General features: G+C 59.8%; 1 protein-coding gene across 3 annotated transcripts in view; it reads left to right on the top strand.

Moving 5' to 3' along the window:
• LOC121278022 (cysteine-rich protein 2-like) overlaps positions 1 to 13,108 on the top strand; it is a 308,579-nt gene that overhangs the window by 34,134 nt on the left and 261,337 nt on the right. For 2 of the 3 annotated variants that reach the window (XM_041188030.1, XM_041188028.1), the window contains exon 2: positions 2,199 to 2,293. In XM_041188030.1, the coding sequence (XP_041043964.1) occupies positions 2,199 to 2,293 (95 nt within the window). The remainder of the gene's footprint in view (positions 1 to 2,198; positions 2,294 to 13,108) is intronic. The other variant, XM_041188029.1, reaches the window with a different exon arrangement.

Raw genomic sequence — 13,108 nt, 5'->3', positions numbered from 1 at the left:
CATCCGGAAAGAATCCAGTTTGGGCCTGGGGGGCCGCACCTCTGCTGTTTGCAGATAGTGTTGTGCTTCTTGCCTCATCCGACTGTGATTTCCATTGCGCACTCAAACATTTTACTGCTGTGTGTGACACGGCTGGGATCAGTACCCTCAAATCTGAGGTAATGGCTCTTTCCCGAAAAAGTGTGGACTTGCTGTCTCCAGGTTGTTACTCACAATAAGAGGTTGTAATAGAAGAATTAATCCAGGCTGGTCTTTTGGTTCAATCTGGTTTATTTTCAAGACAACTCCTCAGTGCTACTGACTTCCAAGTAGCTTCCCCACAAAGTGTTCCAGTATTCTGCTTAGATGGGATAATCAATGTCCATCACCTGTTTAACTAGTATTTGTCTTTAACAAGGTATTTACCATACAGTGTGATAATTTATACATTGACACAGGTAAGGGGGAGCAGCCTCCCTTAGTGGAGGAGTTCTCGGGATCTTGTTTGCGAGTGATGGCGGGGGGAGCGTGAGATTGACCAGTGGATTGGTGCGGTGTCTGCAGTTCTGTGGGCACTCTACTGGTCTGTGCTGGTGAAGTGGGAGCTGAGTTTTAGGATGAAGCCCTTGGTTTATCAGTTGATCTACAGCCCCATCCTCACCTACAGTCATGAACTGTGAGTAACGACCAAAAGGGTAAGATTGTGGGTACAAACAGCAGAAATGAGGTTTTTCTGCAGGGTTGCTGGGCATCCTATCCAGGATAGGATAAGGAGTTCGACAGTCCGGGAGAGCCTCAGAATAGAGTCTCTGATCCTTTGGATCGAGAGGGGCCAGATGAGGTGGTTGGGGCATCTGGTATGGATGCCCCCTGGTAGGCTCCTGCTGGAGCTGTACTGGGCATGGCCACTGGGAGGAGACCTCAAGGCCAACCCAGGACACGCTGGAGGAATTGCATTTCTCAGCTGGCCTGGGAATGCCTGGGAATCCCCCAGGAGGAGCTGGAATCTGTGGCTGAGCAAAGAGAAGTCTGGTCGGCCCTACTCAGCTTACTGCCACCTCGACCCTCACCAGGAGAAGCAGTGTGAAAATGGATGGATGGATGAGGAGAAATTTTTTCTCTGAGGGTTGTGAGTCTTTGGAACTCTCTTCCTCAAAACGCAGTGGAAGCAGAGTCTTTGAATATTTTTAAGGCAGAGCTGGATAGATTCTTGATTAACAAGGGGGTGAAAGGTTATTGGGGGTAGGCAGGAATGTGGGGTTAAGGTTACATTCAGATCAGCCATGATCTTACTGAATAGCAGAGTAGGCTCGAGGGGCCGAGTGGCCACTCCTGCTCCTAATATGTATGTTCGTATGTGCTCTGCTGTCCATGTCCTTACTCACACCAAGTTCCATTCACCCATCACCCCTCTGCTCGTTGACAAACATTGGCTGCTGGTCAAGTATCAATTTTTAAATTGTTATCTTTGTTTTCAAATCCCTCGCACCTCCCTATCTCTGTCATCTTCTCCAGATTAAATAGGAATTTTCAAAAGGGAGTTTGATAAGTACATTAACGTGAAACCTTTGCAGGGCGACAGGGAAGGAGCAGGGCAGTTGGACCAATTGGATTGCTCTTTTAAAGAGCCAGTGCAGGCCCGATGGGCTAATGGCTATGTAGGTTTATGCTTTATACAGTCCCTTTCATGATCCTGGGTTGTCCCAAAGCGCTTCACAGTCAATGAAGTATTTTCAAAGTGTAGTCAATGTTGTAATGTAGAAATATAGCAATCAATTTGCGCACAGATAGCAATGTGATCATAACCAGATAATGTGTTCCAGTGATGATGCTTAAAGGATATTGGCCAGGACTCTGGGGAGAACTCCCCTGCTCTATGGATATGATACAAAGGTAGGTATAAGGAGTTAAGTGATAGAACAGCCATGATTTCTAAATTGTTTATTTCCATTTCTATGCTTTTCTCCTGATAGTGACATGACATCTTTGGCATGCATTGAAGAGGGCAGGCAGGGTTCGTGGTTTAACATCTCAGTTGAACTTTTTTGCCAGGAGAAAAGTGAACACCGTAGACATCGCAGATGCACCATTAATGCTGTGCTAGTTTTCAGGAAATTCTGGGTATGCATCTGTATTATGACTGAAGAAACAAATGATCAGAATATGACAGGCGAATGGTCTAGCCTCACTGGTTAATTTCCTTTTCTTCCCCTAAACAGCAGAAAGAGTCAGCTCACTTGGAAAAAACTGGCACCAGTTCTGTCTGAAATGTGAGCGCTGTAACAAGACCCTATCGGCAGGGGGGCATGCACAGGTAATGTACAGGTGGACTTTTCCTTTTCAGGAATAACAGCATCATGATATCCAATGCTGGAAAAATGGGAAAATTATGATCGTAAGGGCTGACACCCGAAACGTGACCAAATGACTAATCCTATGCAAGGGCTTATATCCAGCATTGAATCAGAATGGGTGCCTGTTTCAGCAAGGACTCCACAGCTGAGAGTGGGGATTGGGGTGAGTGACGGGGCTGAGAGTGGGGAGTGGGGTGAGTGACGGGGCTGAGAGTGGGGATTGGGGTGAGTGACGGGGCTGAGAGTGGGGATTGGGGTGAGTGACGGGGCTGAGAGTGGGGATTGGGGCGAGTGATGGGGCTGAGAGTGGGGAGTGGGGTGAGTGATGGGGCTGAGAGTGGGGATTGAGGTGAGTGATGGGGCTGAGAGTGGGGAGTGGGGTGAGTGACGGGGCTGAGAGTGGGGATTGGGGTGAGTGAGGGGGCTGAGAGTGGGGAGTGGGGTGAGTGACGGGGCTGAGAGTGGGGATTGGGGTGAGTGACGGGGCTGAGAGTGGGGATTGGGGTGAGTGATGGGGCTGAGAGTGGGGATTGGAGTGAGTGACGGGGCTGAGAGTGGGGATTGGGGCGAGTGAGCGGGGCTGAGAGTGGGGATTGGGGCGAGTGACGGGGCTGAGAGTGGGGATTGAGGCTAGTGATGGGGCTGAGAGTGGGGATTGGGGCGAGTGATGGGGCTGAGAGTGGGGATTGGGGTGAGTGACGGGGCTGAGAGTGGGAATTGGGGCGAATGACGGGGCTGAGATCGGGGATTGGAGTGAGTGAGGGGGCTGAGAGTGGGGATTGAGGTGAGTGATGGGGCTGAGAGTGGGGATTGGGGTGAGTGACGGGGCTGAGAGTGGGGATTGGGGTGAGTGACGGGGCTGAGAGTGGGGATTGGGGTGAATGATGGGGCTGAGAGTGGGAATCGGGGCAAGTGACGGGGCTGAGAGTGGGGATTGGGGCGAGCGACAGGGCTGAGAGTGGGGATTGGGGTGAGTGACGGGGCTGAGAGTGGGGATTGGGGTGAGTGACGGGGCTGAGAGTGGGGATTGCGGTGAGTGACGGGGCTGAGAGTGGTGAGTGGGGTGAGTGAGGGGGCTGAGATTGGGGATTGGGGTGAGTGACGGGGCTGAGAGTGGGAATCGGGGCAAGTGATGGGGCTGAGAGTGGGGAGTGGGGTGAGTGAAGGGGCTGAGAGTGGGGAGTGGGGTGAGTGACGGGTCTGAGAGTGGGGATTGGGGCGAGTGATGGGGCTGAGAGTGGGGATTGGGGTGAGTGACGGGGCTGAGAGTGGGAATCGGGGCAAGTGACGGGGCTGAGAGTGGGGATTGTGGTGAGTGATGGGGCTGAGAGTGGGGATTGGGGTGAGTGACAGGGCTGAGAGTGGGGATTGGGGTGAGTGACAGGGCTGAGAGTGGGGATTGGGGTGAGTGACGGGGTTGAGATCGGGGATTGAGGTGAGTGATGGGGCTGAGAGTGGGAATTGGAGTGAGTGAGGGGGCTGAGAGTGGGGATTGGGGTGAGTGACGGGGCTGAGAGTGGGGATTGGGGTGAGTGACGGGGCTGAGAGTGGGGATTGAGGTGAGTGACGGGGCTGAGAGTGGGGATTGGGGCGAGTGATGGGGCTGAGAGTGGGGATTGGGCTGAGTGATGGGGCTGAGAGTGGGGATTGGGGCGAATGACGGGGCTGAGATCGGGGATTGGAGTGAGTGAGGGGGCTGAGAGTGGGGATTGAGGTGAGTGACGGGGCTGAGAGTGGGGATTGCGGTGAGTGACGGGGCTGAGAGTGGGGATTGGGGTGAGTGACGGGGCTGAGAGCGGGGATTGCGGTGAGTGACGGGGCTGAGAGTGGGGATTGGGGTGAGTGACGGGGCTGAGAGTGGGGATTGGGGTGAGTGACGGGGCTGGAGTGGGGATTGGGGCGAGTGACAGGGCTGAGATTGGGGATTGGGGCGAGTGACGGGGCTGGAGTGGGGATTGGGGCGAGTGACAGGGCTGGAGTGGGGATTGGGGCGAGTGACAGGGCTGAGATTGGGGATTGGGGCGAGTGACGGGGCTGGAGTGGGGATTGGGGCGAGTGACAGGGCTGAGATTGCGGTGAGTGACGGGGCTGGAGTGGGGATTGGGGCGTGTGACAGGGCTGAGAGTGGGGATTAGGGTGAGTGACGGGGCTGAGAGTGGGATTTGGGGCAAGTGATGGGGCTGAGAGTGGGGAATGATGCGAGTGACGGGGCTGAGAGTGGGAATCGGGGCAAGTGATGGGGCTGAGAGTGGGGATTGGGGCGAGTGATGGGGCTGAGAGTGGGGATTGGGGCGAGTGATGGGGCTGAGAGTGGGGATTGGGGTGAGTGATGGGGCTGAGAGTGGGAATCGGGGCAAGTGATGGGGCTGAGAGTGGGGATTGGGGCGAGTGATGGGGCTGAGAGTGGGGATTGGGGTGAGTGATGGGGCTGAGAGTGGGGATTTGGGCGAATGACGGGGCTGAGAGTGGGGATTGGGGCGAATGACGGAGCTGAGATCGGGGATTGGAGTGAGTGATGGGGCTGAGAGTGGGGGGGTGGGGTGAGTGACGGGGCTGAGAGTGGGGATTGAGGTGAGTGACGGGGCTGAGAGTGGGGATTGGGGTGAGTGACGGGGCTGAGAGTGGGGATTGGGGCGAGTGAGGGGGCTGAGAGTGGGGATTGGGGCGAGTGATGGGGCTGAGAGTGGGGAGTGGGGTGAGTGATGGGGCTGAGAGTGGGGATTGGGGCGAGTGACGGGGCTGAGAGTGGGGATTGGGGCGAATGACGGGGCTGAGATCAGGGATTGGAGTGAGTGAGGGGGCTGAGAGTGGGGATTGAGGTGAGTGACGGGGCTGAGAGTGGGGATTGAGGTGAGTGATGGGGTTGAGAGTGGGGATTGGGGCGAGTGATGGGGCTGAGAGTGGGGAGTGGGGTGAGTGATGGGGCTGAGAGTGGGGATTGCGGTGAGTGACGGGGCTGAGAGTGAGGATTGGGGTGAGTGACGGGGCTGAGAGTGGGGATTGCGGTGAGTGACGGGGCTGAGATCGGGGATTGGAGTGAGTGATGGGGCTGAGAGTGGGAATTGGAGTGAGTGACGGGGCTGAGAGTGGGGATTGGGGTGAGTGACGGGGCTGAGAGTGGGGATTGGGGTGAGTGACGGGGCTGAGAGTGGGGATTGGGATGAGCGACAGGGCTGAGAGTGGGGATTGGGGTGAGTGATGGGGCTGAGAGTGGGAATCGGGGCAAGTGATGGGGCTGAGAGTGGGGATTGGGGTGAGTGACGGGGCTGAGAGTGGGGATTGCGGTGAGTGACGGGGCTGAGAGTGGGGATTGGGGCGAGTGACGGGGCTGAGAGTGGGGATTGGGGTGAGTGACGGGGCTGAGAGTGGGGATTGGGGTGAGTGACGGGGCTGAGAGTGGGGATTGGAGTGAGTGACGTGGCTGAGAGTGGGGATTGGGGCGAGTGAGCAGGGCTGAGAGTGGGGATTGGGGCGAGTGAGGGGGCTGAGAGTGGGGATTGGGGTGAGTGACGGGGCTGAGAGTGGGGATTGGGGTGAGTGATGGGGCTGAGAGTGGGGATTGGGGTGAGTGATGGGGCTGAGAGTGTGGAGTGGGGTGAGTGACGGGGCTGAGAGTGGGGATTGGGGCGAATGACGGGGCTGAGATCGGGGATTGGAGTGAGTGAGGGGCCTGAGAGTGGGGATTGAGGTGAGTGATGGGGCTGAGAGTGGGGATTGTGGTGAGTGACGGGGCTGAGAGTGGGGATCGAGGTGAGTGATGGGGCTGAGAGTGGGGATTGGGGTGAGTGACGGGGCTGAGAGGGGATTGGAGTGAGTGACGGGGCTGAGAGTGGGGATTGTGGTGAGCGACGGGGCTGAGAGTGGGGATTGGGGCGAGTGACGGGGCTGAGAGTGGGGAGTGGGGTGAGTGACGGGGCTGAGAGTGGGGATTGGGGTGAGTGATGGGGCTGAGAGTGGGGATTGGGGTGAGTGACGGGGCTGAGAGTGGGAATTGAGGCTAGTGATGGGGTTGAGAGTGGGGATTGGGGCGAGTGATGGGGCTGAGAGTGGGGATTGGGGTGAGTGACGGGGCTGAGAGTGGGGATTGGGGCGAATGACGGGGCTGAGAGTGGGAATTGGGGCGAATGACGGGCCTGAGATCGGGGATTGGAGTGAGTGAGGGGGCTGAGAGTGGGGATTGAGGTGAGTGATGGGGATGAGAGTGGGAATCGGGGCAAGTGACGGGGCTGAGAGTGGGGATTGGGGTGAGCGACGGGGCTGAGAGTGGGGATTGGGGCGAATGACGGGGCTGAGATCGGGGATTGGAGTGAGTGAGGGGGCTGAGAGTGGGGATTGAGGTGAGTGATGGGGCTGTCAGTGGGGATTGGGGTGAGTGACGGGGCTGAGAGTGGGGATTGGAGTGAGTGACGTGGCTGAGAGTGGTGATTGGGGCGAGTGAGCGGGGCTGAGAATGGGGATTGGGGCGAGTGACGGGACTGAGAGTGGGGATTGAGGCTAGTGACGGGGCTGAGAGTGGGAATTGGAGTGAGTGAGGGGGCTGAGAGTGGGGATTGGGGTGAGTGACGGGGCTGAGAGTGGGGATTGGGGTGAGTGACGGGGCTGTGAGTGGGGATTGGGGTGAGTGACGGGGCTGAGAGTGGGGATTGGAGTGAGTGACGGGGCTGAGAGTGGGGATTGGGGTGAGTGACGGGGCTGAGAGTGGGGATTGGGGTGAGTGACGGGGCTGTGAGTGGGGATTGGGGTGAGTGACGGTGCTGAGAGTGGGGATTGGAGTGAGTGACGGGGCTGAGAGTGGGGATTGGGGCGAGTAATGGGGCTGAGAGTGGGGATTGGGGCGAGTGATGGGGCTGAGAGTGGGGATTGGGGTGAGTGACGGGGCTGAGAGTGGGGTTTGGGGCGAATGACGGGGCTGAGAGTGGGAATTGGGGCAAATGAGGGGGCTGAGATCGGGGATTGGAGTGAGTGAGGGGGCTGAGAGTGGGGATTGAGGTGAGTGATGGGGCTGAGAGTGGGGATTGGGGTGAGTGACGGGGCTGAGAGTGGGGATTGGGGTGAGTGACGGGGCTGGAGTGGGGATTGGGACGAGTGACAGGGCTGAGATTGGGGATTGGGGCGAGTGACAGGGCTGGAGTTTGGATTGGGGCGAGTGACTGGGCTGAGATTGCGGTGAGTGACGGGGCTGAGAGTGGGATTTGGGGCAAGTGATGGGGCTGAGAGTGGGGAATGATGCGAGTGACGGGGCTGAGAGTGGGAATCGGGGCAAGTGACTGGGCTGAGAGTGGGGATTGGGGCAAGTGACGGGGCTGAGAGTGGGGATTGGGGTGAGTGATGCGGCTGAGAGTGGGAATCGGGGCAAGTGACGGGGCTGAGAGTGGGGATTCGGGTGAGTGACGGGGCTGAGAGTGGGGATTGGGGCGAATGACGGGGCTGAGATCGGGGATTGGAGTGAGTGAGGGGGCTGAGAGTGGGGATTGAGGTGAGTGATGGGGCTGAGAGTGGGGATTGAGGTGAGTGACGGGGCTGAGAGTGGGGATTGAGGTGAGTGACGGGGCTGAGAGTGGGGATTGGAGTGAGTGACGGGGCTGAGAGTGGGGATTGGGGCGAGTGACGGAGCTGAGAGTGGGGAGTGGGGTGAGTGAGGGGGCTGAGAGTGGGGATTGAGGTGAGTGATGGGGCTGAGAGTGGGGATTGTGGTGAGTGACGGGGCTGAGAGTGGGGATTGAGGTGAGTGACGGGGCTGAGAGTGGGGATTGAGGTGAGTGACGGGGCTGAGAGTGGGGATTGGGGCGAGTGACAGGGCTGAGATTGCGGTGAGTGACGGGGCTGGAGTGGGGATTGGGGCGTGTGACAGGGCTGAGAGTGGGGATTAGGGTGAGTGACGGGGCTGAGAGTGGGATTTGGGGCAAGTGATGGGGCTGAGAGTGGGGAATGATGCGAGTGACGGGGCTGAGAGTGGGAATCGGGGCAAGTGATGGGGCTGAGAGTGGGGATTGGGGCGAGTGATGGGGCTGAGAGTGGGGATTGGGGCGAGTGATGGGGCTGAGAGTGGGGATTGGGGTGAGTGATGGGGCTGAGAGTGGGAATCGGGGCAAGTGATGGGGCTGAGAGTGGGGATTGGGGCGAGTGATGGGGCTGAGAGTGGGGATTGGGGTGAGTGATGGGGCTGAGAGTGGGGATTTGGGCGAATGACGGGGCTGAGAGTGGGGATTGGGGCGAATGACGGAGCTGAGATCGGGGATTGGAGTGAGTGATGGGGCTGGGAGTGGGGGGTGGGGTGAGTGACGGGGCTGAGAGTGGGGATTGAGGTGAGTGACGGGGCTGAGAGTGGGGATTGGGGTGAGTGACGGGGCTGAGAGTGGGGATTGGGGCGAGTGAGGGGGCTGAGAGTGGGGATTGGGGCGAGTGATGGGGCTGAGAGTGGGGAGTGGGGTGAGTGATGGGGCTGAGAGTGGGGATTGGGGCGAGTGACGGGGCTGAGAGTGGGGATTGGGGCGAATGACGGGGCTGAGATCAGGGATTGGAGTGAGTGAGGGGGCTGAGAGTGGGGATTGAGGTGAGTGACGGGGCTGAGAGTGGGGATTGAGGTGAGTGATGGGGTTGAGAGTGGGGATTGGGGCGAGTGATGGGGCTGAGAGTGGGGAGTGGGGTGAGTGATGGGGCTGAGAGTGGGGATTGCGGTGAGTGACGGGGCTGAGAGTGAGGATTGGGGTGAGTGACGGGGCTGAGAGTGGGGATTGCGGTGAGTGACGGGGCTGAGATCGGGGATTGGAGTGAGTGATGGGGCTGAGAGTGGGAATTGGAGTGAGTGACGGGGCTGAGAGTGGGGATTGGGGTGAGTGACGGGGCTGAGAGTGGGGATTGGGGTGAGTGACGGGGCTGAGAGTGGGGATTGGGATGAGCGACAGGGCTGAGAGTGGGGATTGGGGTGAGTGATGGGGCTGAGAGTGGGAATCGGGGCAAGTGATGGGGCTGAGAGTGGGGATTGGGGTGAGTGACGGGGCTGAGAGTGGGGATTGCGGTGAGTGACGGGGCTGAGAGTGGGGATTGGGGCGAGTGACGGGGCTGAGAGTGGGGATTGGGGTGAGTGACGGGGCTGAGAGTGGGGATTGGGGCGAGCGACAGGGCTGAGAGTGGGGATTGGGGTGAGTGACGGGGCTGAGAGTGGGGATTGGGGTGAGTGACGGGGCTGAGAGTGGGGATTGCGGTGAGTGACGGGGCTGAGAGTGGTGAGTGGGGTGAGTGAGGGGGCTGTGTTTGGGGATTGGGGTGAGTGACGGGGCTGAGAGTGGGAATCGGGGCAAGTGATGGGGCTGAGAGTGGGGAGTGGGGTGAGTGAAGGGGCTGAGAGTGGGGAGTGGGGTGAGTGACGGGTCTGAGAGTGGGGATTGGGGCGAGTGATGGGGCTGAGAGTGGGGATTGGGGTGAGTGACGGGGCTGAGAGTGGGAATCGGGGCAAGTGACGGGGCTGAGAGTGGGGATTGTGGTGAGTGATGGGGCTGAGAGTGGGGATTGGGGTGAGTGACAGGGCTGAGAGTGGGGATTGGGGTGAGTGACAGGGCTGAGAGTGGGGATTGGGGTGAGTGACGGGGTTGAGATCGGGGATTGAGGTGAGTGATGGGGCTGAGAGTGGGAATTGGAGTGAGTGAGGGGGCTGAGAGTGGGGATTGGGGTGAGTGACGGGGCTGAGAGTGGGGATTGGGGTGAGTGACGGGGCTGAGAGTGGGGATTGAGGTGAGTGACGGGGCTGAGAGTGGGGATTGGGGCGAGTGATGGGGCTGAGAGTGGGGATTGGGCTGAGTGATGGGGCTGAGAGTGGGGATTGGGGCGAATGACGGGGCTGAGATCGGGGATTGGAGTGAGTGAGGGGGCTGAGAGTGGGGATTGAGGTGAGTGACGGGGCTGAGAGTGGGGATTGCGGTGAGTGACGGGGCTGAGAGTGGGGATTGGGGTGAGTGACGGGGCTGAGAGCGGGGATTGCGGTGAGTGACGGGGCTGAGAGTGGGGATTGGGGTGAGTGACGGGGCTGAGAGTGGGGATTGGGGTGAGTGACGGGGCTGGAGTGGGGATTGGGGCGAGTGACAGGGCTGAGATTGGGGATTGGGGCGAGTGACGGGGCTGGAGTGGGGATTGGGGCGAGTGACAGGGCTGGAGTGGGGATTGGGGCGAGTGACAGGGCTGAGATTGGGGATTGGGGCGAGTGACGGGGCTGGAGTGGGGATTGGGGCGAGTGACAGGGCTGAGATTGCGGTGAGTGACGGGGCTGGAGTGGGGATTGGGGCGTGTGACAGGGCTGAGAGTGGGGATTAGGGTGAGTGACGGGGCTGAGAGTGGGATTTGGGGCAAGTGATGGGGCTGAGAGTGGGGAATGATGCGAGTGACGGGGCTGAGAGTGGGAATCGGGGCAAGTGATGGGGCTGAGAGTGGGGATTGGGGCGAGTGATGGGGCTGAGAGTGGGGATTGGGGCGAGTGATGGGGCTGAGAGTGGGGATTGGGGTGAGTGATGGGGCTGAGAGTGGGAATCGGGGCAAGTGATGGGGCTGAGAGTGGGGATTGGGGCGAGTGATGGGGCTGAGAGTGGGGATTGGGGTGAGTGATGGGGCTGAGAGTGGGGATTTGGGCGAATGACGGGGCTGAGAGTGGGGATTGGGGCGAATGACGGAGCTGAGATCGGGGATTGGAGTGAGTGATGGGGCTGAGAGTGGGGGGTGGGGTGAGTGACGGGGCTGAGAGTGGGGATTGAGGTGAGTGACGGGGCTGAGAGTGGGGATTGGGGTGAGTGACGGGGCTGAGAGTGGGGATTGGGGCGAGTGAGGGGGCTGAGAGTGGGGATTGGGGCGAGTGATGGGGCTGAGAGTGGGGAGTGGGGTGAGTGATGGGGCTGAGAGTGGGGATTGGGGCGAGTGACGGGGCTGAGAGTGGGGATTGGGGCGAATGACGGGGCTGAGATCAGGGATTGGAGTGAGTGAGGGGGCTGAGAGTGGGGATTGAGGTGAGTGACGGGGCTGAGAGTGGGGATTGAGGTGAGTGATGGGGTTGAGAGTGGGGATTGGGGCGAGTGATGGGGCTGAGAGTGGGGAGTGGGGTGAGTGATGGGGCTGAGAGTGGGGATTGCGGTGAGTGACGGGGCTGAGAGTGAGGATTGGGGTGAGTGACGGGGCTGAGAGTGGGGATTGCGGTGAGTGACGGGGCTGAGATCGGGGATTGGAGTGAGTGATGGGGCTGAGAGTGGGAATTGGAGTGAGTGACGGGGCTGAGAGTGGGGATTGGGGTGAGTGACGGGGCTGAGAGTGGGGATTGGGGTGAGTGACGGGGCTGAGAGTGGGGATTGGGATGAGCGACAGGGCTGAGAGTGGGGATTGGGGTGAGTGATGGGGCTGAGAGTGGGAATCGGGGCAAGTGATGGGGCTGAGAGTGGGGATTGGGGTGAGTGACGGGGCTGAGAGTGGGGATTGCGGTGAGTGACGGGGCTGAGAGTGGGGATTGGGGCGAGTGACGGGGCTGAGAGTGGGGATTGGGGTGAGTGACGGGGCTGAGAGTGGGGATTGGGGTGAGTGACGGGGCTGAGAGTGGGGATTGGAGTGAGTGACGTGGCTGAGAGTGGGGATTGGGGCGAGTGAGCAGGGCTGAGAGTGGGGATTGGGGCGAGTGAGGGGGCTGAGAGTGGGGATTGGGGTGAGTGACGGGGCTGAGAGTGGGGATTGGGGTGAGTGATGGGGCTGAGAGTGGGGATTGGGGTGAGTGATGGGGCTGAGAGTGTGGAGTGGGGTGAGTGACGGGGCTGAGAGTGGGGATTGGGGCGAATGACGGGGCTGAGATCGGGGATTGGAGTGAGTGAGGGGCCTGAGAGTGGGGATTGAGGTGAGTGATGGGGCTGAGAGTGGGGATTGTGGTGAGTGACGGGGCTGAGAGTGGGGATCGAGGTGAGTGATGGGGCTGAGAGTGGGGATTGGGGTGAGTGACGGGGCTGAGAGGGGATTGGAGTGAGTGACGGGGCTGAGAGTGGGGATTGTGGTGAGCGACGGGGCTGAGAGTGGGGATTGGGGCGAGTGACGGGGCTGAGAGTGGGGAGTGGGGTGAGTGACGGGGCTGAGAGTGGGGATTGGGGTGAGTGATGGGGCTGAGAGTGGGGATTGGGGTGAGTGACGGGGCTGAGAGTGGGAATTGAGGCTAGTGATGGGGTTGAGAGTGGGGATTGGGGCGAGTGATGGGGCTGAGAGTGGGGATTGGGGTGAGTGACGGGGCTGAGAGTGGGGATTGGGGCGAATGACGGGGCTGAGAGTGGGAATTGGGGCGAATGACGGGGCCTGAGATCGGGGATTGGAGTGAGTGAGGGGGCTGAGAGTGGGGATTGAGGTGAGTGATGGGGATGAGAGTGGGAATCGGGGCAAGTGACGGGGCTGAGAGTGGGGATTGGGGTGAGCGACGGGGCTGAGAGTGGGGATTGGGGCGAATGACGGGGCTGAGATCGGGGATTGGAGTGAGTGAGGGGGCTGAGAGTGGGGATTGAGGTGAGTGATGGGGCTGTCAGTGGGGATTGGGGTGAGTGACGGGGCTGAGAGTGGGGATTGGAGTGAGTGACGTGGCTGAGAGTGGTGATTGGGGCGAGTGAGCGGGGCTGAGAATGGGGATTGGGGCGAGTGACGGGACTGAGAGTGGGGATTGAGGCTAGTGACGGGGCTGAGAGTGGGAATTGGAGTGAGTGAGGGGGCTGAGAGTGGGGATTGGGGTGAGTGACGGGGCTGAGAGTGGGGATTGGGGTGAGTGACGGGGCTGT

The sequence above is a fragment of the Carcharodon carcharias genome, chromosome 5 (assembly GCF_017639515.1).
Source record: "Carcharodon carcharias isolate sCarCar2 chromosome 5, sCarCar2.pri, whole genome shotgun sequence".
Taxonomy (NCBI): domain Eukaryota; kingdom Metazoa; phylum Chordata; class Chondrichthyes; order Lamniformes; family Lamnidae; genus Carcharodon; species Carcharodon carcharias.
The sequence above is the reverse complement of the archived record's forward strand: the minus strand, read 5'-3'. Positions and strand labels throughout refer to the sequence as shown.